General features: G+C 35.2%; 1 protein-coding gene across 6 annotated transcripts in view; it reads right to left on the minus strand.

The window, feature by feature from the left end:
- The window catches only part of RP2 (RP2 activator of ARL3 GTPase), a 71,547-nt gene extending 50,441 nt beyond the window's left edge, over positions 1 to 21,106 (minus strand). For 4 of the 6 annotated variants that reach the window (XR_004232912.1, XR_004232910.1, XR_004232911.1 and 1 more), the window contains exon 1: positions 20,612 to 21,106. Coding sequence is in view for 3 of the 6 variants with exons in the window: in XM_031959077.1 (XP_031814937.1) it covers positions 20,612 to 20,731 (120 nt within the window). In the remaining 3 variants the exon portion in view is untranslated. The remainder of the gene's footprint in view (positions 1 to 20,611) is intronic. The other 2 variants (XM_031959078.1, XM_003765618.4) reach the window with 2 other exon arrangements.
- Positions 21,107 to 26,076: the final 4,970 nt, after the last annotated feature.

The following is a 26,076-nucleotide window of genomic DNA, read 5'->3' on the forward strand; positions in this document are numbered from 1 at the left end:
TACAATTAGCTGGTTCTGTTCATTACACTTAGCATCAGTTCATGTAAGTTTCTCTAGGGGTCTCTGAAATTATCCTGCTTATCGTTTTTTGTAGAACAATAGTATTCCATAGCATTCATATACCATAACTTATTCAACCGCTCTCCCACTGATGGATATCCACTCAGTTTCCAGTTTCTTGTCACTACAAAAAGGGCTACCACAAACATTTTTGCACATGTGGGTCCTTTTCTCTCTTTTAAGATATATTTGGGATACAGGCCCAGTAGAAACACTGCTGGGTCCAAGAGTATGCGCAGTTTTATAGTCCTTTAAGGTACAGTTCCAAAATCATTCTCCAGAATGGTTGAATCAGTTCACAATGGAATTTCTTTAAATATTCTAACACAGTGAGTAGTGAATAGAGCATTGGCCCTTGAAGTCAGGAGAACGCGAGTTCAAATTTGGCCTCAAACACTTAACATTTACTACCTGTATGACTCTGGGCAAATCACTTAATACCAACTGCTTTATCAGTCAACATCTTTTTCTACTAGAGTGCATTAATTTCTTTGCTCAACAGTTCAGAAAGAGAGTTCTAAACATCTTAGACTCCCTGACATAAGTAAACTGAAATTACTTTTGAGATTAGATTTTTAAGCTAACCAAATTTATAGAAAAGAAAATTTAAAGAGATTTAGTTCAACATTTCCAAAAACTAGGAGTTTTAGTCCCCAAACATCTCTTATATGCTATACAGCACCAAGTGATGTTATGAAGCAATAAAAAAAGTCTCCATGATAATTAAAACACTGTGATAAGCCTGAGCTAAAACAATAATATTTTTAAACAAAAAAAAAAAAAAAAAAAACAAACTGTACTCTTTTTAGATTCATCCCTGTCCTTTCCCCCTTTGATAACCTAAACTACGAAAGAAAGAATATTTTGTTGAACTAATTTGACATAACCATATTCTGTCAACTGTCTCGTCCTGTCATACCTATCTTCCAATCACTCCTTCATCTAACTCCTTCTTTGTTTCCTAGTTCTAATTTATTATATCTCTCCTAGACTATAACCATATTCTAATTGTCCTCCAAACACAACTTCCCTCTCTCATTACAATCCCGGTCAGATTTTCCAGTGCTTTCCAATACAGACCTTACATAGCACAGCATACATTTAACATGTATGGATGCAGAGATTTGATCAAAGAAGCCTCATCAAAAAACTACAAAAATTAAGAGTTGGAATGAACCTCAGAAGCACCAAGGCCAATATAACGAATCTCCATTTTAACAACCCAATACAACAACCCAATATTGGCCATATAGGTTCTGTGTGAAGACCTCCCAAGAAGGAAGAACCTACCTATTAGGCATTCTATCAGGACATCTCTATGTGTTAGAAAATTGGCTTGGGGTTTGGTTTTTTTTTCCCTGACATCAAAACTAAATGTGCTCCTTTGCAACTTTCAGTAACACCTCCGTTCCACTCTATGGAGTCAAACAGAACATAGCAAACAGATGGTGCAGGGTAGAGTTCAGAGAGTGCTGAACTCAAGAGTTAGACAATACGTGTTCAAATCTCAGTTCTGCTACTTTCTAGGTATGTGACTTTGGGCAAGTTACTTGACCTGACTGGAGGTTTCCTCATCTGTAAACTGAAGGGATTAGAGTTGATCACTCTGAGGTCACTTCCAATTCTAAATCTGCCCCCTTTCCTATTAAACTACTTGAAAAAGGCTATTATGTCTACACTGAATCTTCTTTCCTTTAGGCTAAGTGTGCCCACTCCTTCAACTGATTCTCATGACTGCTTTCTACCTACTCTCAGGTTTATTAAAATCCTTCTTAAATCTGGCATATAAAACTGAACCCAATCAATGTTCCAGGTGAGGTCTGATGAGGACCCAATACAGAGGGATTATCACCTCCTTATTCCTGGAAGCATTATCTTACTGTAGTTCAACACCATAAATGTTTTAGGAGCTGGCATTTCATACTACTGACTCATATTAAGCTTAAAGTCCAACAAACTCCCAGATCTTTTTCAAATAAAATATTTACCATATTTTACTTGTGAAGTTGATTTTCTATATCTAACTGTAACGATTTTTGTTATTATTCAATTGTGTCCAAATCTCCATGATCCTATTTGGGGTTTCTTGGCAAAAGGTCTGCAACACTCCCATTTTGCAGATCAAGAAACAGAGGTCTCAAGAAACTAAATAATTTGCTCATGATGATAAATATTAAGTGCCTGAGAAAAGGTTTGAAACCAAGTTTATATGACTGAATCCAGGAGTCTATCCACTGCTAAGTCTAACTCAGCTGCCTATACTTTATAGATTATTGTCTTTTTTTTTTTTTTTTTTTTTAAATCAGGACATTTTCCCCTATTTTTGTGGTATTTTTTCTGTCTTCCATAAGCTTCCAAATATTACTGACAATAGCTCAGAAATATTTTCCAGTCCTTTCAGTACCCAAGGGTGTAATTAATCTAAGCCAGGTAATGAATTTATGGGGAACTAACTATTCTCTTAATATCTCCTTATTTATCTTGCATATCAACTGTTAATGATTTTTATTCTGTCATTTACAGTGAAAAAGTCAGTAATCTTTTCCAATAAAATGGAAACAAAATAAAAAGTTTAGCTGTCTTCCTGACTTTTCTCCATTGTCATTTAAACTATCAACCTCAAGCAAAGAAACAGTCCCTTTTTTTTCAATAATTCATTCCCCCAGCACAAAGAAAAGAGAAACCATAACCCTTTTTTAATTGTTCTTAGCTTCCTTCACAAAACTAAGGTCATTCTAAACAATCAAAATATATTGCCATGCTCTTATATTCATTTATTGTAACTTTACCTTGTTTCTGTCTTCTGAATGAATCAATATCATGATTAGAATGGTGCATTTGGAGTTTTTGCTATTGTTCTCCTAAGGAGACTGACATGAATGAATAAAAAAAATTTATTAAGCATGTATTATGTGACAGGTAGGATATTAAAATGCCAAAAATACATACTCTAAAAATGAAGCAACATGGTGTAATAAGTTTTGTTGTTCAGTCATTTTTTTCTGTTTGAAATTACTCTTTGGGATCCCATTGGTGGTTTTCTTAGCAGAGATTTTGGAATGGTTTGCCATTTCCTTTTCCAGCTCATTTGACAGGTGAGGAAAATGAAGCAAACAGGATAAAGTGACTTGCCCAGGGTCACACAGATAAGTGTCCGAAGACAAATTTGAACTCAGGAAGGGAAGTCTTCTTCACTTTGAGGCTGGCACTCTATTCACTGGGCCATCTAGTTGCTCTAGCTATGTAGAACAAAGTACTATATTTAGAAGGGTTTTTTTATTATTATTATTATTAAAACTTTTTTTCCAAATAATGATGATTGTTGGAGGGGATGCGGGAAAACTGGGACACTGATACATTGTTGGTGGAGTTGTGAACGAATCCAACCATTCTGGAGAGCAATCTGGAATTATTCCCAAAAAGTTATCAAACTGTGCATACCCTTTGACCCAGCAGTGCTATTACTGGGCTTATACCCCAAGGAGATACTAAAAAAGGGAAAGGGACCTGTATGTGCCAAAATGTTTGTGGCAGCCCTGTTTGTAGTGGCCTGAAACTGGAAAATGAATGGATGCCCATCAATTGGAGAACGGTTGGGTAAATTGTGGTATATGAATGTTATGGAATATTATTGTTCTGTAAGAAATGACCAGCAGGATGAATACAGAGAGGCTTGGAGAGACTTACATGAACTGATGCTAAGTGAAATGAGCAGAACCAAGAGATCATTATATCTGTCAACAACGATACTGTATGAAGACGTAATCTGATGGAAGTGGATTTCTTTGACAAAGAGACCTAATTCAGTTTCAGTTGATCAATGATGGACAGAAGCAGCTACACCCAAAGAAAAAACACTGGGAAATGAATGTAAACTGTTTACATTTTTGTTTTTCTTCCAGGGTTATTTTTACCTTCTGAATCCAATTCTCCCTGTGCAACAAAAAAACTGTTTGGTTCTGCACACATACATTGTATCTAGGATATACTACGATATATTCAACATATATAGGACTGCTTGCTATCTAGGGGAGGGGGTGGAGGGTGCGAGGGAAAAATCGGAACAGAAGTGAGTGCAAGGGATAATGTTATAAAAAAAATTACCCTGGCATGGGTTCTGTCAATAAAAAGTGATTATAATTTAAAAAAATAAAAAATAAAAATAAAGTATATGTTAAATACAAAAAAACCACCTTTCTTTTCCAAAACATTTGCATAGATAATTTTTAACATTCATCTTTGAAAAATCTTGTGTTCCAAATTTTTTTCCTTCTCTTTCCCCCACCCCCTTCCCCTAGAGGGCTAGTAATCCAATATGTTAAACACATGTTTAGCAATTCTTCTATACATATTTCCACAATTATCAAGCAGCACAAGAAAAATCAGATCAAATAGGGAAAAAATGAGGGAAAAAAACAAAATGCAAGAAAACAATAATAAAAAAAGGTGAAAATACTATATTGTGATTCACCCTCAGTCCTCACAGTCTTCTCTCTGGGTGCAGATAGCTCTCGTCAACACAAAACCATTCGAACTGGCCTGAATCACCTCATTGTTGAAAAGAGCCACATCCACCAGAGTTGATCATCACATAACCTGTTGTTCCTATATATAATGTTCTCTTGGTTCTATGCACTTCACTTAGAATCAGTTCATGTAAGTCTCTCCAAGCCTTTCTGAAATCGTCCTGCTGATCATTTCCTTTAGAACAATAATATTCCATAATATTCATATGTCACTTATTCAGCTATTCTCCCAAGTGATGGGCATCAATTCAGTTTCCAGTTCTTTGCCACTACAAAAAGGCACAAACATTTTTGCACATGTGGGTCCCTTTTCTCTTTTTTATGATCTCTTTGGAATACAGGCCCTTTGCTGGATCAAAGCATATGCCCAGTTTGATAGCCCTTTAGGCACAGTTCCAAATTGCTCTCCAGAATGGATGGATCTTTTCACACCTCCACCAACAATGTATTAATGTTCCAGTTTTCCCACATTCCCTCCAACATTTGTCATTATCTTTTCCTGTGATCTTAGTCAATCTGAGATGTATGTAGTAGTACCTCAGAGTTGTCTTGATGTACATTTCTCTGATCCATAATGATTTAGAGCATTTTTTTCATATTACTATAAATGGTTTTAATGTTTTCATCTGAAAATTGTTTATTGTTTATTCATATCTTTTGATATTTGGAGAACTCTTATAAATTTGAGTCAATTCTCTATATATTTTAGAAATGAGGCCTTTATCAGAACTCTTGGATATAAAAATTTTCCCCAGTTCATTGCTTCCCTTCTAATCTTGTCTGCATTAGTTTTGTTTCTATAAAAACTTTTAAAACTAATATAATCAAAATTATCCATTTTGCATTCCATAATGTACTATAGTTCTTCTTTGGCCACAAATTCTTTCTTTCTCCACTGATATGAAAGGCAGACTATCCTTTATTCTTATTTGCTTATAGCATCACTTTTATATCTAAATCATGAACCTATTTCGATCTTATCTTGGTATAGGATTTTAGGTATGGCTCAATGCCTAGCTTCTACAATACTAATTTTCAATTTTCCCAAGAATTTTTGTCAAATGGTGAATTCTTATTCCAAAATTCTTTGAGTTTATCAAACATTAGATTACTATAATCATTGACTATTATGTCCTATGAACCTAACTTACACCACTGATCAACTACTCTGTTTCTTAGCTAGTAGCAAATGGTTTTGATGACTGCTGTTTTATAATAGTTTTAAGTTGGGTACAGCTAGACCACCTTCATTTGCATTTTTTTCCATTAATTCTCTTGAAATTCTTCATCTTTAATTCTTCCAGATAAATTTTGTTATAATTTTTTCTAGCTCTGTAAAATAATTTCTTGGGAGACTGACTGATATGGCACTGAATAAATAGATTAACTATATTTAGAAGTTAAGAAGTTCTGGGCTAAAATCCTACTTGACATTTATGAGATATACCCCTAAGCAAGTTATTTGTCCCAATAGAATGAGAATGGATTCCATGACCCTTAAGATCCATTTCTGTTCTTAATTGATGATCTCTGACCATAAAGAGCATATTCTAAAGAGAATAATAAATACAACAGAGTAACATCTAGGGAAGGGAGTTCTGGTCTGCAAGACCTAACATAGTAAATTGATTACCAGGACAATCAACTGACATACCCTTTCCAAAAGCAATACTACAGGGATTTAATCAGAAGGCAGGGTTGTGAAGGAGGATGGGGGAAGGGGGAAAGAAAGAGGAGAAGAGGGTAAAAAGACATAGGAAGTGTTAGAGCAAAAGTCAAGAAAGCTTACTTAGGCATGTATCACACTGTTCTAGGGACAGGCAGCTAGATAGAGCAAACAAAGTAAGTTTGCATTCACATAAATACTCATCAAAATGACTCAAGTGCAGCAATAGAGTAGGAATTCAAAAGCTGCATAAATTAATGTCCTCAGAGAATCTAGGTCAGGTTTTTAGAGTTCTGGATCAAAGGATGCTTGTTTGTCTAGCAAAGCTGGGTAGTAGGCAAGAAAGAAATATGGTTTACATCTGGGCAAGTCTTGGAATTTGTCAGGGCAAATGGACTGGACATGCTATTAAATCCTCGAGAGCGTACAGGATATTTGCTGGTCTCAAGTATTTGTCAAATCATTCATACTTCCATGAATATTAGTAATTAAGTCCCAGCATAGCAGTATAATTTGCTTGACTTCAGACTATTGTAGATTAAAACAATGGCTTTACTTAAAACAATGATTTTACACTGGAAAATCAGTCAGAAAGGTTCAGATGGAACGTAATCTGAGAGGAGGCAACAGGATAACAATGCTTGCCAAAGGCTAACAGCATCATATCCATGTAACTCCAGGAAAAGACCCATGTAAGCCAATCTCTTAGATAAGAGATAGGATTATAGAAATAAAAACAGGAAGGGATCTCAGAAATTACTAGTCTAATACCATTTTGCAAATAAAGAAAATGAGGCAAATTAAGTTTTCATCATTCATCAGACATGATTTGAAGCGGGGTCTTCTAACTCCAGAGCCATACTGCCTCCCATTAAAAATTGATAAAATTTCCTCAGGCAGTGATCTCTTAAAGTGTTCTGGGCATCATGAAATGCTGTTTAAAATTGCTTCTTTGATACAATTTTTCACCAGAGGAAAAGCAATTTTCTGGATAGCGCCAGATTTCTGGATAATCCTGCCCCAACTTTCTAAACAGAAGGGGACAGAATATTTCCTGGATAAGGCCAAGTTTCAAATCCTAGAGAGTTCTGGATTCCAGTCTCCCAAAGGAGTAGGTGTTCCCACAAAAGAGTTCTCCTGGAGGGAAGACAGAACAATTCTATTCACAGGGGAATTCATCTCTGGGTAATATCAAGTGAATAAACCAGTCAAATCATCCCCAAACACTGAGTAATTACCCAGACTGAGAAGAAATTCTTTTCTGGAGTTGTTAAAGTCAATCAATAAGCATTTATTAATTGCCTATGTGCCTTTATGTTACAAACATTAAAAGAACACCCCTGCGGGTAGCTAGGTGGCCCAATGGATAGAGCACCAGCCCTGAAGTCAGGAGGACCTGAGTTCAAATTTGACCTCAATTACCATTTCTAACTGTGTGACCCTGGGCATGTTACTTAACCCCAATTGCCTCAGGAAAAACAAACAAAAAAATTCCTTATTCTCAAGGAGCTTATATTCCAGGAGAGACAAATATATGTATATAGATAGAGACAAACTATTTACATAAAAAAAAAGGTGATTTTCAAGGGAAAGTGCAAGCAGCTAAAAGGACAAAGAAAAGTCTCATGCACAAAGTATTCCTAGAGCTGAGGCTTTAAGTAAAATAGTCATTTTGAAAGATGAAGTTAAGAAGAGTGTTTTTCAGGTGTGAAAGAAAGCCAGTGCAAAGGCAAAGAGATGCAAGACAATGCTGTGCATAACAAAATGGAAAAAGAACAGTTTAGATCAACTGTAAATTGTGAGAAGAGGAAAACTGTATAATAAGCCTGAAAAGACAGGTCAGGGCTCAATTGTTAAGGTCCTTAAATGCCAAATAGAAGTATTTATATTCAATCTTAGAGGTAACAGAGCTACTGGTAACAGGGTAATAGCAGATATTAGAATTTATGAAGCAAAGAATGACATAGTCTGACTTGCACTTTAAGAAAATCACTTCGGCAGCAGCAGTTATATGAAGGACAGATCAAAGAGAGAAAAGACTTGGGGAAGAAAGAACAATTTGGAGTCCACTGCAATAACCCAAGTATGAGGTGATGAAAGTCTACATTGTGATAATGAATGATGAGATGACTATGCAAAAAATATTGTAGAGGATTATATGACAAGATTTGCAATTGATTAAGTATGTGTAATGAGGAAGGCTGAATATAACATCATGGTTGCAAATTTGTGTGGCTTGAAGAATGATAGTTATTGCCTTTGACATAAATGCCAAAGTTGAAAAGAGAGGTGGTTTTATGAGGAAATTTTCATATTTAAATGTATAATTATAATTAAATTTAAAATTAAAATAATTTACATGAAAAAAATTATAAATGGGTTCTATTTTGGAAATGCTGATTTGAAATGCTTACAAAATTTTCAGTTCCAAAAGTGGAGCTTGGAAGAAAAACTAGGGTTAGATTTAGTGTTCTGTAAACCTGCAAATATAAATTACCTTGAGAAAAACTCTCTAATTTAGAAGAATAGTTAGGAAAACAAGAAAGTAATCTGAAAGAAATCAGACCATCATCTTATACCAATTCTACAAAGAAAAAAATTTAAAATGAACACGTGATCTGAATATAAAGATAATACCAAAAAAAAAAAAAAAAAAAAGTAAATAAATAAATAATATACCTTTCCCAGTTATGGGTAGAGAACAAATTCTTAACCAAATAAGGAATTGAGGCAATTAGATAAAATAATTTTGATTACATGAAATTTAAAAAACTTTTACACAAACAAAATATATTTAATATAAGAAAGGAAGTGGTAGTCTTAGGGGAAAATATTTGTGATAATTTTTTCTAAAACAAAAGAATTACAAACTATTAATCACATAAAAAAAATACTTCAAATTACTACTTTAAAAAATACAAATCAAAACAATTCTGAAGTTTTACCTCACACCTAGAAAATTGGCAAAAAAAGATAAAAGATGGAAACTTAATTTTAAAGGTAGAAACAGACATATTAATGAATTGTTGGTAGAGCTGTATCCTGGAAAAGCATGCTGGAATTATACAAATTTACTGAGATGTTCATACCCTGATTCAAAAATTCCACTGACAGGCATATAACTCAAAGAAGTCACCAACTTTTAAAAGAATGGTTCAATACAAACCAGTCAATAGACATTTACAAAACACCCCCTTGTGCCAAGCACTGTGCTAAGTGATGGAAATATTGCCAGGCCTTTCACAGGTCATCAGCCACCAGCCATCAAACATTGGTGTTCGGTCAACAGTATCCTACAGACCACAGAAGTTATGGGTTTGAAGCAAGGTCAATAAGTGACAGTGATTTATAGGGGTAAAGGGACATTGTCAAAGCATATGAATTTTATTTCAACTATAATATACTTAAAAGAGTGGTAGGAGGGTACAAAAAACACTTATACATCATGATTTATCTAATAAATCAAATGCAATTATTATAACCATCAATACATGGTGAATTAATTGACTGTAATTGGTGTAACTCTCATGTGGATTGGGGGCAGATCATAGATAAGTCAGAAAAGGAAACCAAATTAAAATATGACTAACTGAACAAAGAGAGAGTAGCATCACAAAAACCCAGAAAAGAGAGAATATTTAAAAAGAGAGGAAGTATAGCAGGGAAGCCAAGAACGATGAGGATCATCTACATAGGGAAATTCAAAGACCCCAAGAAAGGCTCACCCCTATATAACCTTATCAAAATTTTTTAAATAATAGCTTTTTATTTTTCAAAATACATGCAAAGATAGTTTTCAACATTTATACTTGCAAAACCTTGTTTTCCATATTTTTCTTCTTCCTTTCCCATCTCCCCTCTTCCTTAGACATCAAGCAGTTTAATATATAGCCTCATCAAACTGACCAAATTCCTCTAAATATACCAAATTCCTCATTCCTCTAAATATATCACATATTATATGTGGGCAGCTAAGTGGTGTAGTGGTATTTTTCATGTGATTATTATTTCAGGGCCTAGAATCAAGAGGATCTGAATTCAAACTTGCTTCAGACAACTACTACACTGTGTGATCCTGGACAAGTCATTTAACTCTGCTTACCTCAGTTTCTTCATCTGTAAAATCAGCTGGAGAAGGAAATAGCAAACTACTCTAGTATCATTGCCAAAACAACAACAACTTATTGTGTCAAAGGCCAACACTTTTAGTATTATCTAAACATTTCAAACTTCTTTCCTCCCCTTATCTATAGCTGTATGACCTTGTTATCTTTCTCCTGTATTTCCTCAGCTTACCGATATCTCTTTGCTGATCCCTACTTTACCATGCTACCATTCTTGATCTTAAAACATCTAAACATCAGAACCTCAAATTTTCTTTCTCTATATAACATGATGTGAAAATTTGGGAAAGGTTAAAAACTTGTTTTTCACTTTCTACCAAAAATGGAATAGTTTATGAAAACTACCATGAAAAGAAGTTTCTATGTAGTAACATTATACTATACTTAAAAGTTCCATAAAACTGTCATGAAATTTGCCAAGAAAACATATACTTAATCTTGGGATGAATTTTAGCAAAAAGTTTTATTAAAATTGTTTTAAGAAACTGAAACATGGTATTCATCTAACAGTTGAGAAGGGAAAAAAAAAAAACTACAGTAGTACAGTGGTTTACATTTTTTAGATCATAATTAAAGATATTAAATATCTGAGTGGCTGAAAGTGTTTCAAGTTCTTAGATAGATGCATTTTTTTTTTGAAACTGCACACAAAATATTATCACTCCCTTGAATTTATTACATACTACTGCTCAGAAAAGCTAAAATATTATGCTTATATTAACTTACATTTTTAAAAAAGACCAGGAAATTACAACATCACAAAATAGAATAATGAGAGGCAGCAAGGCAGTGGGAAGGGATAGAAGGCTGACCTTCAGGTGAAGAAGATTTGACTCTTAAGTCTTGCTTCTGACACTTACTACCTATGTGATCTTGGAGAAGTTATACTTAACCTCTCAGTGCCTAAACAGTAAATACTTAAAGACTATATATTGCAGTTGAGTTGGAGAGCTGCATTAATGAATTTCTATACCATTTCCTTGGTCCCTCCTAATTCCAGTTCCTTTCAACTCTACTACTAGTGATAAAAGGGAACTTAAGAAATCATCCAAACCCAGGCTAGATGCATTAGCATCCTCAAAAACAGTTCATGTGGTCTTCCATTTTAATACCTAAGATGATATACTATTGAGTATCTTTACTAATACCAATAATAACTAGCATTTTTTAAGAGTACCTACTATGTTCCAGAAAACATACTAAGCATTTTACATTTTATTACCTCAGTTGGTCCTCACAACAACGGGGGAGATAATTGATGCTATTATTATTCCCATACTACAGATGAGGAAAGTGAGGAAAATAAAGTTTTTATGACTTTGCCCAAAATTACATACCTGACATGTATGTGAGGCCAGATGTAAAATTATGCCTTCCTGATTCCAAGCTGTGCCTCTTAGCTGCCTCACTGAAAATAAGCTGCCCAGATGATTTCTGAGAGGCCTGCAGAGACTTACATGAACTGACGCTAAGTAAAGTGAGCAGAATCAGGAGATCAGATACATGGCAACAACAAGACTATACAATGATCAATTCTGATGGTCGAGGTTCTTCTCAACCATGAGGTGATTCAGGCCAGTTCCAATGGTGAGAGATGGAGAGAGCCATCTATGCCCAGAGAGAGGCCTGTGGAGACTGAATGTGAATCACAACATAGTATTTTCACTGTTTTTGTTGTTGTTTGTTTGCATTTTATTTTTTCTCATTTTTTTCCTTTTTGATTTGATTTTTCTTGTGCAGCAAGATAATTGTATAAATATGCATGCATATATTAGATTTAACATATATTTTTACTGTGTTTAACATATATTGAATTAGTTGCCATCTAGAGGAGGGAGTGGGGGGGAAACTGCAACACAAGGTTTTCTGCAAGGGTTAATGTTGAAAAATGATCCATGCATATGTTTTGAAAATAAAAAGCTTTAATAAAAAAAATAAAATGCTAAAGAATTGATGTATTAGAGAAAAAAGGTAATGGAATTATTAGCTTTGGGGGATAGTTGGATTGATAGTTAAGAAAAAAATTAAAAACACTTAAAATTGAGAAAAAAAATACAATTTGCTTTGAAATTTTAATCATTCTACTCTAAAACATGACTTTTCAAAGTTAAAAGCATGACACAAGCTTACTTAAAAGTCTTGAAAGAAAAAAAAAATAAGCTGCCCAAATGATAATAATCTTATTCTTTATCAACTATGGTTAGCGACCTACTGACTGAAATCTACTCCTTAAAGCTTTTAAGTAAGACCCCATTTTCTTTGGCATTTATGTTCCTCAAGAATCTCATTCAAATATACCTTTCCACTCTTATTTCCCATTCCTCTTCACAAATTATGTTCCATCCAAATTGGTCTGCTAGCTATTACCCAAAATTGCATCCCATTTTCCACCAACATGCATTGACACAAATTATCTCACACTCTTGGAATGCACTATGTAGGAGAATTCTTATCTTTCTTCAAAGCTCAATTTAGGACTCAGCCTTCTACCTCCTACCCTCAACTCCCCCACCATGTTAATGTTCTCCTCTTTTTCAAATTACTTTATATTAACTATATATGTGTACACACACACACACAAACTCCAAGTAACTGCATAAGAGAAATTTCATTTTTGTTTTCTATCAAAGTATCCTCAGCAACGATAAGTATCTCTATTCATAGTAGCTGACCTTCCTAATATAATTAATTTAAAGAAACATCCATTGAATACCTATTCTGATATGTAGATAGAAATAAGATGAAAGAAATAAAATGATAGATGTTTCCCTCAAATATATCACAATCTAACAGAAGGAAAGTAGATATATAAAAAAATAAAATGCAAAACAGAATATGATAATAGATATGTATTAAATACTAGAAGAGAATTACTATTTCCATTTTAGCCAGCAAAACTAAAACATGCACGTTAACTGGCTTACCTTAAACTACAAAGCAGCACATATAATAAAATCTAATTACCTGAATTTCAAGTTCAGGATTCTTTATTTTCTTTTTTTTAAATAATCACCTTTTATTTTTTCCAAATGCATGTGAATATAGTTTTCAACATTCACCTTTGCAAAACTAGTGTTACCAAATTTTTTTCCCTCCTCCCTCCCCTAAATAGGTAAACAATTCGCTATAAGTTAAACATGCAATTTTTCTAAACATATTTCCATATTTAGCATTTTGGACAAGAAAAATCAGATCAAAAGGGGGAAAAAAATATCAGAAAGAAAAAAAAAAACAAGCAAACACCACCACCACCACCACCAAAAAATGTGAAAATACTATGCTTTGATCCACAATCAGTCTCTATAGTTCTCTTTCTGGTTGAGGATGGCTCTTTCCATCATAAATCTATTGGAATTGCAGGATCCTTCTTTAAATAATTTTAGTATTAATTGGAGAGTGTATAAATAAATGTATAGGGCAGAAAATATATTTACCTAAATCAGTTTTCTGAATCAAATTGAAAGGTCTATGGGTATAAGTTCTTAAACATTTACAATTTTTTTGAAACTTTTTCAAATACTAAGCTGTTTTATCATTTTAAATATTTAAAATGTGCATAGCTTATTCCCCCAACTTAAAGAATGGGACTGTTTTCTACTTTTTAAACCACTCCCCCCACCCCCAGCAATGCCTTTGCATGGTGTTACATATCTACACAGTGGGCATTAGTTTATTTACTTAGAGTATTATCTTTTAGAATGCTGTTCATACTCATTTTCCATACTGTAATAATTATATGTTTAGTAAGCAAAGAAAATGGGCTTGCAATGTTAACCACATAGTATGTTGCTATCACAACAATTGTCCAAACATTATTTTTAATTAAGAAAGTTTTTCCTAGCTTCCAGTCCCCTAAGATTAATTCAGTTCTCCAGCTCATCAAAGCCCAGGAGATGTTCCTCAGTAAAATACTGATAGCACAATTTATGAAAACAATGGCCTAGAAAGCTTAATAGTTTTCTATATCTGCCTTTAGAACTTTTAAATTACAATTTAAGTATCTCTATTAAGCAACTCTCATAATTTGCAGTACCTCAAGTTGTAACTTGTTACACTAGTCCCAAAGTGAAGTAGAAGAGCAGCATCAGGACATTAGCTCTAAAGCCAACAGCCTACTCAATGTAAAAGCTGTCTTTTTAAAAATCCTATAGATTTTCAAATAATTCAATCTTTCATTTTATATACATTGACCATTTTATTACCTGTATATTCTAGATCCTGTTTTGTTATATAGTATTATATATAAAATTTAAACTGGAAAGGTTATGAAGCAGATTTAAATCTCTAAATTTACATATGATTTTGACTACTGTAAAAAATAAAATCTGAAATGATGGCTGAATTAATTCTAAAAAGGAAGAAGAATGTCAGGATTTCCATGGCCCCAAATTCTAACTAATTCCCTTCCTTATACTCCTACAGTTTTGAAACAACATTTTTCCTTGGGTCTGTTGTTTATCATAGGATGAGAAATCTAGAGCTTGAGAGGACTAAAGAGGCCCTCTAACCTACTCATTCGTAAATGAAAAAACTGAGCCTAGGGAAATTATTTGCCCAAAGTCACAGATAGCAGCAGAGATGGGATGTGAACCCAGATCTTTTGACATTAGAACCTGTGATCTTTCTGGAGAGTTAGTCCTTTTTTTATTGTTGCTGTGTGTATTCCCATAAATTGAAGCATTGAGTAAGTGAAACACGTTGCTATTTGTTGCGTTTTTAAAATTAAGTCACCTTCTCTTGAGTATGACTGGACATAGAATGCCACACAAGGCACCATGGAAAAACAGTAAACAAGAATACGTAGCTCTTGCCCTGAAGAAATCTAAAATGCTAGATACAAACTTCCCATTCATTGGGAAGGAGGCAAGTAAAACATTCAACAGTTGCTAGAATGCATTTCCTTATTTTTGAAACTTTTTGAAATTTTTTTGAAACTATTTTGAAATTTAAGAAGTTTTGAAAAGATTAAAATAAAAATAACATCCACATGAAGACTTCAACTCATTAAAAACTGTATTTATAAAATACTATAAGACTGTTTTTAACTTATTAAGCTATCAATAGATGAAACTACTAAATGCTACAAATTCAAGTAAAAGCCCTGTCATCAAGTTTAGGACTCCAATTTGAAGGAAATAAAAAATAAACACTAAAATAGAAAAGACAACCTATGGCAGAGCCAAGATAGGACAGTAAAGACAGACACTTACCAAACTCTCTCCCAAACTACTCCAAATTCCTTTAAATAATGACTAAACATATTTTAGTGTCAGAACACAAAAAAGATGAAGTGGGACATTTTCTAGGCAAGGACTACTTAAAAAGGTCAGCAGGAAAGGTTTGTCAATGGGGTGAGAGAACCTGGGAAACCAGCAAACCAAGGGTGGGTGTAGGTGGCCTCTGTAAGCTCCGGAGGCCTCAGCTCATAAGAAGTCTCTTTACTAGCACTGAGGAAGGACTCTATTGCTTTAGCACACTGGAACTTACAGTCATAGTAGAGGAGGGACATTCCTCACAGTTCCAGGGCAAAAAAAGAATATAGTCAATTTCCCCTCAGGTTCTCTGAAAATAGCAGTACAAATCCCCTGAAGCTTAGGACACTGCACCCTGGAAACAGAGCTCTACTTTAATAAAAAGTTAAAATCTGAGTAATAGATTGGGAAAATGAGCAGACAACAGAAAAAGATTCTGATCATAGAAAGTTACTATTGTGACAAGGAAGATCAAAAGACACACTCAGAAGCAGATAACAAAATCAAAGCTCCCACATCTAAAGCCTGAAAGGAAAATAAAAATTACTCTCAAACCATGGAAAAGTTCAAAAGGAATTTTGAAAATCAAGTAAGAGAGATGAAGGAAAAACTGGGATGAGAATTAAGAGTGGTACAAAAAAGCTAATCAGGAAAAGAAAGCCTTAAACAGCAACATTGCCCAAATGGGAAAGGAGATTAAAAAAGCTCACTGAGAAAAACAGTTTTGAAACAACATTTGAAAATTGGAATTGAGCAAATGGAAGCTAATGAGAAGATAAATAAGAAAAATCAAAAAAATAGAACCAAAAGAATGAGGGGGAAAAAAGAAAATGTGAAATATTTCATTGGAAAAATAGATGCAGGCAAAATCATTTAAAAATTATTGGTGTACCTGGAAACTATGACAAAAAAAGAGCCAGACATCATTTTTCAAGAAATTATTAAGGAACTGTCCTGATATTCTAGAACCAGAGGGTAAGATAGAAATTGAAAGAATCCACCAATTACCTCCTGAAAAAGATCACAAAATGAAAACTCACAGGAATATCATAGCCAAATTCCAGAACTCTCAGGTAAAGAAGGAAATATTGCAAGCATCCAGAAAGAAACAATTCACAATTCAAGTATAGTGGAGCCATACATAGTCAGGATAGATAGCTTCTACACTGAAGGATAGAAGGGCTTAGAATATGATATTTCAGAGAGCACTGAAGCCAGAATTACAACCAATAATCACTTATCCAGCAAAACTCAGTATTCCTTCAGGGGAAAATGAACTCAGTACCCCTTCAGGGTATTCAGTGAATTAGAAAATTTTTAAGCATTCAAGATGAAAAGACCAGAGCTGAATAAATAATTTTATTTTCAAATATAAAATTCAGGAAAATTATAAGGGACTTGACAAGACTTAAATGTTTACATTCCTAAATGGGAAGATGATACTTGTAACTCATTAGAACTTTCTTATTATTATGGCAGTTAGGAGTATATACAGAGGGAACAGGTGTGAGTTGAATATGAAGGGATAATATCTTTAAAAAAATAAAATTAAGAGGTGAGAAATAATGTACTGGGAGAATGTGAAAGGAACAGAATGTAATGCTGCAAATTATCTACTATAGAAGAGGCAAAAGAAAACTTTTACAATGGAAGGATTATGAGTGAGCCTTATTTTCATTAGAATTGGCTCAAAGAGGAAATAATATACATATTACATGTGTGTATACCTTACAGAAAAAGGTGATAGAAGAAGGGATACTGAGGGAGGAACAGTCAGCAGCAAAACACTTTTGAGGAGGGTCAGGGTGAAAGGAGATAGAGAATAGAATAAACAGGAGGGTTCAGTTAGCAATAGCAATTACAGAAAGAATTTTGAAGCAAGCTTCTCTGATGAAGGCCTCCATTTCTCAAATATATAGGGAACTGAGTCAAATTTATTTTTTTTAAAAAAAGGAGCCATTCTCCAATACATGAATGATCCAAACACATGAACTATGCCGAAAGGGCTATAAAATTATGCATATCTTTTGACCTAATAATACCACTACGAGGCATGAATCCCAAAAAAAGATTAAAAAAAAAAAAAAGGAAAGAGATCTATATGTACAAAAATATGAGGATGTCCATCAATTGGTAAATGGCTGAATAAACTGTGGTATGTGAATTATGATGGAATATTATTGTTCTATGGGAAATGATGAGCAGGATGGGGTCAGAAAAACCTGGAAAGTCATCCACAAATTCAAGCAAAGTGAAATATACTATGTAAAAAGTAATAGCAATGTTGTGGAATGACTAGCTGTGAATAACTTTGCTATTCTCAGCAATACTATATAATCCAAAATTACTCTGAAGTACTTGTGATGAAAAATACTATCCATAACTAGAGAAAGAACTGATTGTGCCTGAATACAGATAGAAGCATACTCTCTTTTTCTTAACCTTATTTTCTTTGAGTGTTTTTTACAGGGGGAACAGAGCTAGTTTTTTGTTTTCTTTTACAAGATGACTTTATGGAAATATTTTGCATGACTTCATAGGTGCCTTCTTAAAGGGGCTTGGGATGAAGAGGAAGGGAGAGAATCTGGAACTCAAAGTTTTAAAAACAAATGTACAAAAATTATTTTACATGTAACTGGGGAAAATAAAATTATTAAATACATATTTTTTATAAAACAAGCGAAATTTTTCTTATGTTAATCATCTTGAGAAATTTAAATGTCATTTCCAGGAAACTGGATTTCTTTTCTCCCTTAAATTTAAGTTAGCTCTAAAAATACTTAACTGTATTCCTCCTTTAAAAGAGATGATAATAGCTTTCATAATCCTAACACTGCTTCTGTCAAAAAGGGATAAAACATAAAAATAAAAAACTATCAAAAAAAAGCAATACTGAAAGAAACTATCTTACAATTTCCAAATTCCAATTGCCAAGAACTGGATATGCTTAATAAAATTCCTATATGAGCTGGAAACTATAGGAAAAACCTATTCAACAATATACTTTTGCAAGACTGTGATATCAAGTTACAATAAAACTACTTACTATTAACAAGACTGAATATTCCAGTAAGAGGGAACAGATTAGGGCGGCTAAGAGGTGCGATGGGCCTGGAATCAGGATGACATGAGTTCAGTTATTAGCTATGTGACCCTAGGTAGGTCACTTAGCATCTGTTTACCTCAGTTTTTTTTCCCCCCCTCACAAAATGGGGATAATAATAGTATTTACCTGCCAGAGGAAGAGAACAATTGTAATGCATTTAGCACTGTGCTTGGCACATCATAAGAAAACACTATATAAATGTTATCAATTATCATTATTCATTTTGTACAATTTAATAACCCAGCAGTTTACCTGGTCATATTTAAAATTATGAACTGAATATAAGTAAACTGTTATGTGAAAAGAAACTTATGAAACTCATTACTACAGTGCATCCCTAAACAACTTCACATAAAAGTCGTTTGTTACTGTATTTATTTTTATATAAAAATGTAAATAATGTATATAAAAACATTTTCCTTTAGTGAAGTGAGCTATTAAACAGTTTTTTGCAATCAGAAACATTTCACCCTAACTTTTATATATTCTGAAAGAGATTCATACTTTTCATCACTTCATTGTCTCTTGTATGAGGGAAAAACAAATTTCCTAAATTACTTCATTTATTAATAGAAAAAAGTTTTTAGTTTAATAAGATGTGCTAAGATACACAAAGTAACTCTACTTATTGAGTAAGGTTAGCAAATAGGAAGCAACAGCAGAGAAGCTAAAAATTCACTACTTCCTCAACTATAACATGAGAACCATAGAAAATAACAGTTTAAAGAAACTTCTGAGAGCCCAGTTGGTTGTCAGGACACTGTTACTCATTTCCCAGCTGATGCTTCTGTAAGAGAGAATGTAATGCATCTGACATCTTTAAACAATACAGACCAATACAGACAAGTGGTTATCAGAGAAGGCAAAAGTGTATGTATGTAGTATGTAGTATGTTGTATGTAGTGCATACAACAGATAAGGTAGCTACTTTCAATTTTCTTTTTCAATCTCCCTTCCTGTTAATACCTACCTTCCTTCCACCCACTGATAATCTCCTATTTATCATGGCTATATAATAATGACAGAGAGGTAGGGATTCTCAACAAGGAAGGCAACCAAATGGCTACTTTCGATTTCCTTTTTTTTATATAATACGTTGATAATCTCCCATTTATCTGGAGCTATGCAATGCACCTGATACCTTTAAAGATACACAGACAAGTGGTCGGGGAGGCAATGGGTAATCATCAAGGGAAGGTACCCACGCGGTAGTCTAAATTCAGGCGACTATTTTCAGTTAACTTCCAAGCTAATAACTTGCTTAGGTTGATAATCTCTCGTTTATCTGGGGTTATGTGATGCACTTAACACCTTTAATAACAGACAGGTGTATGGGAAGGGAAAGGGTGCTGCTCTTCAGGGAATGCACCCGAGCAGTAGTATAAAGTCAAGCTACTACTTCCAAACCTCCCTTAATAGTAATGCCTTCTCCAGGCTGATCATCTTTCCATTAATCTTGAATCTATCTTGTTTGTGATTTGCTTATTATTTTTTTTTAATTTCCAGAGCTTAGTACAATGCCTGATACATGGCAGGCGCTATTTTATAATGCTTTTTTTTGTTTTGTTTTGTTTTTTGTTTTTTGGACCAGGGCATACAAATACTTTAAAATTTTTTAAAAAAAATTTTTTTTTAAAGCCTCTGATCCTTGCGGCAAGCGTCCCATCTTCTCCGAAAGACCTTGCAAAAAGGAAAGTGAGCTCCACAGCCCCAAATGCAGAAACTCCTGCAGGGGAGGGGCCCCTCCGTGCCCGGCCTGGGGGAGGGAGGGACGCTGAGGGGAAGGAAGGAGGCGACAGAGGGGAGCAGGTAAGCCCCCGCCCGAGGCCCGGTGACCGGGGGCTGGGTGCAGGACGCAAAAGGAGGCGCGAGTTTACCTTTTCCCGCTTGTCCCAGCTGTACAGCTTCGGCGGCTGCTGCTCCCCGGCTTCCCCAGACGCCGGCGGGGTCTGCCGCTCCTTCTCAGTCTTCCGCTTCTTGGAGAACAAGCAACCCATAGCGGCGGTCCGCGGACTCGCCGTCCGCCGCGCCCCACCCCCGCAGGCCTCGAGCGCCCTCGCCCCCTCCTCCCGCGCGCAACGCGAGCACGTGAGGAACCCCGACAGGGCGAGAAGTAAACCACCCTCCTTCCCCCGGGCTCCGGCTTCCCCGGCCGCGTAAGCCCGAGCTCCTCCGAGTAGCTTGTCAGTCCCCTTGGCTAAGCCGCCACGCCCCTCGCTACACTTCTTCCGCACCGCCCCCCCACCAATCACCCCAACCCACACCCACACACCACGCACACCCTGGGCTTCTGGGCTCCCGGGCCGCGCCGCGGTGGCCTCGCTAGCTCACGGCTCCCGTAGCCCTCTCGCTTAGCTCTCTCTTACTCTCTCGCCCCACCGTTTCCCTGACTACCACCCGCCACCAATGGCTGCCCCGCTCCCGGAGGACCAACCGGAGTCCCTCAAAGCGGTCCCGACTCCGCCCCGGTGACGTCAGAGTGCCCGGGAGAGCCAATGAGCCGCAGAACTTCCCCGCCCGGCGTTCTATCGGCGTTCTATCCACCCCCACCCCCACCCCCACCCCATCCCGGTCCCCGGACCCTGGTAAACTCCCGGGAGCTCGGTGCGGGAAGCTCGCTCCGCCCCTTAACTGAGAGCAAGGGGTGCGGTCAGGTGGGGCGGCAACGTGGCAGGCCCCTCCTCACCCTTTTAAATTCGGTATTACGAAACGGAGCTTAGGAAGAACACAACTTCCTATTTTATTTTCCGCTGAAGCTTTGCAATCACACTCTTGCTCATCTTTGAGAATATTTATAGGGAAAGAAGCGGTGCGTGGTGGAGGGGGAGCTGACCTTGGAGTTAAGAAACTCTGCCTCTGTCACCTATTGTCTGCGTGACCCTCATCTCTTAATTCGCAGTGTACTTAACGCCCCACCCCCAGCTCCCTGGACTGTGCAGTATTGCGGAACAGTTACTGCACTGCGTTGGTAGAGGAAGTTCCTCCCTGCAACCTCCCAATACTAATGAAATCTCAGATACCTCGAAAAAAAATCATAAACTTGAAGTTTAGCAGAAACCCTGGAGATCATCCAATCCGGCCATCGCCCCTTCTCCCCATCCCCCATTTACAGATTGAGGAAAAAAGAGGCTCAATTCAAATGAACGAATGACATTCCTTATCTCTAGGTATTCCCTCCAAATCCAATGCCTTTTCCCTTGTACCATATGTTGACATTTTATAATAGAAAAAAGGTGACTTTACCAATTTGGAATTATGTCCCAAAAGCTATTGGGCATAACTTTTGACCCAGTGATACCACTTCGTTGTTGTTCAGTCGTACCCTCATCCTCATGACCCATTTGGGATTTTTTTTGGCGGAGAAACTGGAGCGGTTTTGCCGTTTGCTTCTTCAGCTCATTTTACCTTGAAGAAATTGAGGCAAAGACGTAAGTGACTTGCCCAGGGTCACAGAGCTAGTAAATATCTGAAGTCGATTTCAACTCAGGAAGTTGAGTCCTCTTGAATCCAAGGCTGTCACTATGTACTACCCACGGTACACCACCTCTCCCTCAGTGATACCGCTATTAGGTTTGTATTCCTTATGAGATCAAAGAAAAAAGAAAAGGAACCACGTGTATAAAAATGTTAATAATTGTGTGTGTGTGTAGTAATAATAATGGCTTAGACCTGGAAACTGAGCAAGTACCCATTAATTGAAGAATTGCTGGTAGTTTATGAATGTTACTGAAGACGGTTTCAGAAAAACATAACAAGATGTGTATGAATTGAAACAAACTGAAATTAGCAGAACCAGAGAACAATTAATATAACAATATTATAAAGACAAGCAAGAAAGACAAGCCTGACCAACATAATGACCAACCACAGTTCCAAAGGATTCTTGACAAAATTTGCAGTCTTCTTCCAGATAGATATTGATAGATGCCAATTAAAATATATTTTTGGATATATCAATGCAGGACTTAACTATAGATGTTTGCAACTATTTTTTTTTCTTTCTCAGAAGTTGGGAGGAAAAGAATACAGAACTGAAAATAAAATATAATTGGATTTTTTAAAATAAGGAAATAAGTTTTGAAAGAGAATTTAAAATAAAGAAGTGAGTTCATTAGATTCGAGTCTTCTATCACTCAGCTGTCACTTAGTAGATTTGTGAACTAAGGCAAGCCCTTTAACCTCTCAGTCTCAATTTCTCATTTGAAAAATGGCAATAATAATACTTGAGAGAACATGTATAAAATGTTAAGTGAATGTTATCTGTTTTCATCATAGATGTTACTTAAATAAGATGTTTTATTTTATGAGGGAGGTGATCAGGGTTAAGTGACTTATCCATGATCATACAGCTAGTAAGTATCTGAGACTATTTTTGAATTTAGGTAAATGTTTCATTCCAAGGGCCACCTAGCTGTCCCTTATAATGTTATATTTTAATAATAGATAACATTTTCCTAGGCTTTCCCAATAGTGATAACCATTAATTAAAACTTTGATTCTCATTACAACCCTTTGTGTGAGATAGACCTTGTATTGTTATTCCTGAGTTTCAGAGGAGTAAGCAGAAGCTGAGAAGCAAAGTGGCTTTTTTGAAGTAACATAGCTTCCAAATGACAGAGATAACACTGGGACTTTTACCCAATCAATCAACAAACATTTATTGATTGCTAATTATGTGCCAGGTGCTATGCTATCCCTGTCCTCAAAGAATTTGTATTCTCACTTTGGACACAGACTTTCACCAGCTGTGGCAGCAGTAGAAAGAACAATGGACCTGAAACAAGAGTAGGAAGACTCTATTTCTTCCATGGGATAAGAGATAGTGTAACTCTCAAATTTTTGTGTGTTAACTACTAAAAGACTTTAGGAAGGAGAGTGTGATAACAAAAAAGCATTGATTAGAATCAGTGGTCTCAAGTTCCATCTCAGATTCTAGCTAGCAATGTGGCTCTAAACAAGCTACTCTTTCTGAGGCTCTTCTCAAATTAAAAGACAATAATAATGAAACTACTTATCTCCCAGTGCTGTTATGAGGAAAGTACTTTGTTAATTTTAAAGTATTATGAAAATGTCAGCTATTATTATAAATACAAGTTTGAGCTTATTTTTAATGGATTTAATATAGTGATTATTAAAGAGGTTCCTCCCCCCCCCCATCATTATATTTTCAGTTATTCATTGATTCTTTAAAATCAGTTCTGTTATTTGGGGGTTTTTTAGATTCCAAATAGAATGAATATAATTTGTGGCTCCCTTCCCTTAATCTTTTCAGATATTCGGTCCTTCCCTCCTTCCTTTCTTCTTTTCTTCCCTCTTTCCCTCCCTCTCTCTTTGTTTCCTTTCTTCCACAATTATTGAGTACCCACTATATAATGTCTATATTATATATAAACGCGTCTTGACACAAAAATCAGAGAGAATCATGATGGTGATGTGGTTGGGGAGTTAAATTATTCTTTCAAAAAGTTTCCCGTGCTAATTTTATAAAGAAAACACCTTCTAACATCTAAATTTAAGCCTTTTTCTCCCATTGAAAAAAAAAATATCCAAAACCAGGAAGTTAAAAAGAAGAACCTCCTCAGAATACTGGAACCCAATCAATGACTCATTTAAGACTCCTATTCTAGGAAGAGAAGTAACATTGATAAGTGGTAATAGAAAAGTAAAATTAAAATATCTATAAAACTAGAGCCATATACATATATATGTATAAATATACACATATACATTTGGTATATTTATATACCTCTAGTCTAGCATCTCTTTATCAAAAAAACAGCTGCCTTTTTCTCAAGTAACAATTAGCCATTGAATTGATCAGAGTTCTTAAGTCTTTCATAATACTTTGCCTTGACAATATTTTAATAATAAAATAAACTATTCTAGTTCATCTACTTATTTATTCTATATTCTTTCAAGCCTTCCAGGTTTCTCTGAATCTGTCCTTTTCATCATTTCTTATGGTCCAAATAATATTCTATTACTACATTCATTTGCCTAAATTTGCTCAGCCATTCCCCAGTTGATGGGTATCTAGGATTTTTTTCCTCTAGTATCTGCTCTGAAGCATTTCTGCAAATATGGTTGCTTTACCTCCTTTTTTTTATCTCTTTCAGATATGTATTACATAACTGTATAACTAGGTCAAGGATATAAACACAATTTAGTGATTTTTTAAATATATTTCCAAGCTGCTTTCCACAATAGCTACATTAATTCATAGCTCAATCAAGAGTGCCTTTTTCCCCTAGCTCCCCTAATAATTGTCATTTTTCTTTTTCTATTGTCTTTGCCTATCTGATGGCAAAAAATTCTAAAATAGAACATCCGAATTTCAAAAATTCATATCTCTCGTCATATTAGTGATTTGAAGCATTTTTAAAATAAGGTTGTTAGTAGCTTGCTTTTCTTCTTTTAAAAACTACTTGTTCCTAGGCTTTGACTATTTGTCTATTGGAGTAATGGCTCTTCTTCTTATATATTTTCATCAATACCTTATATGTCTTGAATTCAAGACATTTAACTGAGAATTAACTTAAAGATTTTTTACCAAGATAGCCATTCCTCTTAATTCCAGTTTCATTATTTCTGAATAACAGACTCAAATTCTGAGTGTCAAACTCTTCATAATTCTCAGAGCATGAGGTTCTTCTTTCCATTCAATTTCCCTCTATCTGCTTAGTATCCATTACTTATTATCTACAGAAATGTATTATTATACATTTACAAACAGAAATTATATCTTGAGTCCTCATCTCTTGCCAACTTCAGCACTTATCTAAATGTGCCATTTCCTAAGCCTGAAGAGTATCTTGGCATAATGGAATTAATTCCACTCATGACAAAGATGTTCATTTGCATCCTGTATCTACTTAAAAATTTTTTAAATTTTGTATTCATTTTAAACTTAATTACAAAGTGAGAAAAGAAAAAAAAAGAATATTTCCATGCACACAGTAGAACATAATAGAGAATTCAATATAAACCAATAATTTTTCTTTTTTTATGAAAATCTATATAATAAATCCTAGACATTGTTTTCAAAGTAACCCCGCTTTTCTGTGCTTCCTTATAAGGTTTAATTTTGTCTCTCCACTGTGTGTTACAGTACCTACTTTTGAGAATTAATGAAAGTAATGAACAATCTAAGTGACATAGTAGTTGGAATTGGAATAAGGAAGAGCTGAGTTGGAATCCTACCCTATGAATTTAGGGGGTTTTTGACCATGATCAAGAGATTTTTCCTCTGTCTGACTCGATTTTCTTATCTGCAAAATGGACATAGTAATTATTATTTGCCTAGAGGGTTGTAAATGAAAAACATGTCAAATTTGAAAGTACT

This window comes from Sarcophilus harrisii, chromosome 3 (genome assembly GCF_902635505.1).
Source record: "Sarcophilus harrisii chromosome 3, mSarHar1.11, whole genome shotgun sequence".
Classification (NCBI taxonomy): domain Eukaryota; kingdom Metazoa; phylum Chordata; class Mammalia; order Dasyuromorphia; family Dasyuridae; genus Sarcophilus; species Sarcophilus harrisii.